Below are 4,166 nucleotides of genomic sequence, written 5' to 3' on the forward strand. Positions count from 1 at the left end.
GGCTAAATAATTTACTTAAAGTCACATGCTAATAGGAAAACGCTTTGTAGATGTATAGTATGTCATTCGTGTTAGACTGTACTTTTTTTTTTTCCCAATTTAGGTCTCGGCCTCCTCTTCTTACGTGACACTTCCTTCCCTGGGCGACAGGGGCCGCTGCATCGCGCAGGCGCTGACAGGTCTCTCTAGCCCGCTGCGCCGGCTACTCGTTGGTGCCTATAAATGGCTGCGCTGTGCTCAGCGAGGCATCAGTCCGCTACCGCGGGACTCGGGGTTGTGTCAGTGCTGGAAGTGGAGCTGGAGCTGACCGAAGGCGCTGCCGCTGGGCCGGGGTGGAACACAGCTCTGCACCGGGGTCTCAAGGAGGAGTGTGTTGCTGCTGGCTCACTGCGAGCCGCCTCCAGCCAGTGCCGAGGCGCCTTCCCGCCAGGCCGTCTGCCTCTGTCTTCCGCCTCCCTCCATTTCCCCGGAATCTCAGCCCGGCGCGGCTGGACCCTGACTCTCTTGTGGGTGGGAAAACCCCAGCCTTTTTCCTGACTTACGCCTTTCCCTCAGGCTGACCTTCCAGCCTTCTCTTGCCTTTTCCTACGGAGTGGGTCTCACCCTTTTCGGTCTTTAGCACAGGCTCCTTACCCCTCCCCGTTAGCGGAGTTCCAGCACCCTGGTGATTTTCCTTAGCCAAAGGTCCTATCCTTCCTTCCTCCTTTCCCTTGCCTGTGGTGGCCCAGCCTGCCCTGGCCCTTCCCCTTTCTTCAGGGCGCAGTTTCTCCAATTTCCCTATCTCAGCCTGAAGTTCTAGGTCTGGGTTTCCTTCTTAGTTCCTCCAAGGTACTTATCTCTTTTGCAGTTTGAACTTTCAGATTGTGAATCTCTAGAAAACGAAAATACCTCTCTAAAACATGAACTTTTCCTAGAGACTGCCCCAGTCTCACCCCATCTGCAGACTCGTTGCTACCTATGTCCCAGGTCTTACACGCACTTCGCTAAGGGGTGAGACCTCCTAGGTCGAGGGATCAGTATGATGATGCTTCGGTGGTCTGGCATCTGGGGACTTTATCCACCTCGGATCTTCCCCTCCTTGCTGGTGGTGATTGCCTTGGTGGGGCTGCTACCTGTTCTCAGGAGCCATGGCCTCCAGCACAGCCCTACTGCCAGCACCATCAGAGGTTCTGAACCACCTCGGGAACGCTCAATTGGGGATGTCACCACAGCTCCATCAGAGCCTCTTCACCACCAAGAGGACAGCAATGTGACCATCACTGAACATGGCAGTAAGCCATCTCGAAAGGCCTTTCCAGTCCTGGACATTGACTACTTACATGTTCGCACACCCTTCGAGATCTCCCTCTGGATCCTCCTGGCCTGCCTCATGAAGATAGGTAAGTTCCTGACGGTGCTGTTGATGACACAAGATAGGTGAGCTTCTTGCCCCACTTCTCACCAGATTCTGCTGCTCAGGATCTGAATGAACCACTTCTGCAACATGGGCATCCTCTCCCTCCCTTTTGTTGGTCCTTAAACTCCAGCTCTGGCCTATGAGCTGGCATTATGTAGCAGGAGGGAAGGATCAGGAGTGTGCACAGGATTTGAAGATGGGATGCTTCTGATACTAGGTCGTTTCAGTAAAGCTTCCAAGGCTTGGCAGGCCTCCTACAGCTTGGATCCAACCTAGAGAGGAGTCTGGTGCTTAGCTATGTGTAAGACAGGAATATCTTTTAGCAAGTGGCACTTTCTGTCCTGTCAACAGGAATCAGTGCAATTTATTACCTTCTTTGTGAAAGGGTGTTTTAGGGCTTGGCCTGTCTAAGGATTTTGTGTAGAGTAAGGAACTGGGTACAAGACACTTAGGAGTGTGATAGAACACAGGAGCCACCTGAGTCTTGTTTACCTTCTTCCCCAAAGTGGGACCTCTCAGCATTACCTGCCAAGGCCAGTCAGAAGCCCCTGAGTCAGGGTCCAGTCCAGAAGTGCCAACCGTTATCCAGTTCATAAGAATGGCTACAGCCATTTGGGGTGGCAAGAAAGTGGAGGAGGTTGAGGTTTGGTTCAGGTTTGTACCCAACTGACTAGAGACGGGGGCCACTCGTCGAAGGGGAAGAGACAGAGAAGAGCTGGATCAAAAGAGATTTCAAAATACTCTTTTTGGAAGAAGGACATGAGAATGCTGTTCCTTCTCCAGAGGTTGAGGTTCCTCTCAGCCTGAGTACCCTGTTCTGCTGGGGGATTGGTGGAGTTCTCCCCAGGCTGCATAGCCCAGAAGTTCCTGGAGATAGTGTCCAGGGGGCTTTTCAAGCTACCTTAAGTTTTTCTTTTTTTTTTTTTTTTTTTTTTATATTTATTTATTTATTTTATTGATGAGTACACTGTAGCTGTCTTCAGACACACCAGAAGAGGGCATCCAATCTCATTACGGATGGTTGTGAGCCACCATGTGGTTGCTGGGATTTGAACTCGGGACCTCTGGAAGAGCAGTCAGTGCTCTTAACCGCTGAGCCATCTCTCCAGCCCATACCTTAAGTTTTTCAATCCACTTTCAGCTAACTATGGAAGGCACTGGGACTCTGCTCCCCTCTTTCCTTGAGATTTGGGTTCTGAGGAGTTAGAGATTCTGGGCAGGAAGTCTTGCAGCTTCTTCCCCAAGGACACCATTGGCAAACTGGAGTGAGGCTGGCCCTGAGGCACGCTGCAGGAACTAACCAGTATCTCTGTTTTCATAGATCCAGGAGCTGGCTTCCTGGTACAGGGCTTTGGTGCTGAGGTGGTTACAGTGACAGAGTTGGGCCATCAACACCTACACCCTGGTGGCAGCCAGCTTCCTGGAAAAAAATCAAGGTCTGAGCAAGGGGAACCGTGTGTACGGATTCTCACATAAATGAATGACCTTGAACAGCTGCTGAGTGTTTTCCTGAAGGTCTTTCTTTTGAAGTGAGAATCCAAATTACTATTTGACTGTATCGATTGACTCATGAAACGTTGTGTCTGTATCTGTTGTAAGAACCTGAAGTGACCATAATTTGTCATTTCTCTGTAGGAGACAAGGAAGAGACTTCATAAGTTCTGCCTGTAAATTAACATCTCCCCTCAGCCCCATGGTGTCCCAGTCCTGGGAGCTGGCACACACACTGCGGATCTGTGTCTGTTGGTAGTACACTAGCATGACCAAAAAGACCCCCCTCTGGGAAGTCTGAACTTTTTTCCTGCAGACCTGATAGCTCTTGTCCTAATGGGTGCAGGCTGGGCCTGACCTGCTTTGTCATAGAGTGTGGTGCCTGGAACCTGGGCTGGGTACCAGAGACAGGGTGCTGATAAGAGTATCAGTCAGGAAACTCAGTTCTCTCTCTTCCACCCTCCTCTTCCCCACCTCCTGTGACCTTGACCAATCATGTCTCCTTAGCTAGCTGATCTTTGTGATCTTTTCAGGTCTGGCATTTCTGTTGTTGCTCTGACTCTGGAAACTCTGGATACATTTCTGAAGCTTGGACATCAGTTTTCCTCCTGTAAAATGGGGAGGCTGGGTCTGATCCCCTGTGCAGTCCCAAAGGCCTGTGTATCTGGCTTGAAAAGGCATTTTTCTGCTTCTGAAAACAGGGGCCTTGGCACCTGGCCGTTCTGGGGCTAAAGGGTAGAGGGAATGTGGATGAAGGACCTCAAGGTGCTGTGCAGATGGCAGCAGTGGAACCCTGTTCTCCACCTGCACCTTTGATGTACGGGGTTAAGGGTAGATGGGAGGTTCTGTGTAGAACGCACCTACCACCTGCTGGTTCACTCTCTCTGAGCCTCAGACTCTATCAGAAATGAGAAGCTGGAGTGTAGTTCAGAGGTAGAGCACATATGCAAAGTCTGAGGTTCAAAAAGTGTGTGTGCAGAAGGGACTAGTGGCTAGTTAAGTGCTAGCAGTGTGATGCAAATAGTGCATAAAGTTGGCTTGCTGCACATAGGAGGGAGAGCGTGGTAAGGAGCCCCCATTACCATTAGTGTTTTAGCCACCTACGGCAGGAGCATTCCTACCTCCTATATCCTCTGAGATTGGAGCACTGCAATATGCACTATCCCTTAGCCCTGGGCTACCATCTGGTCCTTCCTTAAGGTTTCGGATCTGTTCATCTAAGTGTCTCTCTCTCTCTCTCTCTCTCTCTCTCTCTCTCTCTCTCTCTCTCTCTCTCTCT

The 4,166-nt window shown here is 50.6% G+C and overlaps 1 protein-coding gene across 2 annotated transcripts in view; it reads left to right on the forward strand.

Annotated features, from left to right (window-relative positions):
• Nucleotides 1-210: 210 nt before the first annotated feature.
• Slc9a1 (solute carrier family 9 member A1) overlaps nucleotides 211-4,166 on the forward strand; it is a 53,925-nt gene continuing 49,969 nt past the window's right edge. For both annotated transcript variants that reach the window (XM_028759755.1, XM_028759754.1), the window contains exon 1: nucleotides 211-1,379. Coding sequence is in view for 1 of the 2 variants with exons in the window: in XM_028759754.1 (XP_028615587.1) it covers nucleotides 1,019-1,379 (361 nt within the window). In the remaining variant the exon portion in view is untranslated. The remainder of the gene's footprint in view (nucleotides 1,380-4,166) is intronic.

The sequence above is a fragment of the Grammomys surdaster genome, unplaced genomic scaffold (assembly GCF_004785775.1).
Source record: "Grammomys surdaster isolate TR1022 unplaced genomic scaffold, NIH_TR_1.0 126313, whole genome shotgun sequence".
NCBI classification, from domain to species: Eukaryota; Metazoa; Chordata; class Mammalia; order Rodentia; family Muridae; genus Grammomys; species Grammomys surdaster.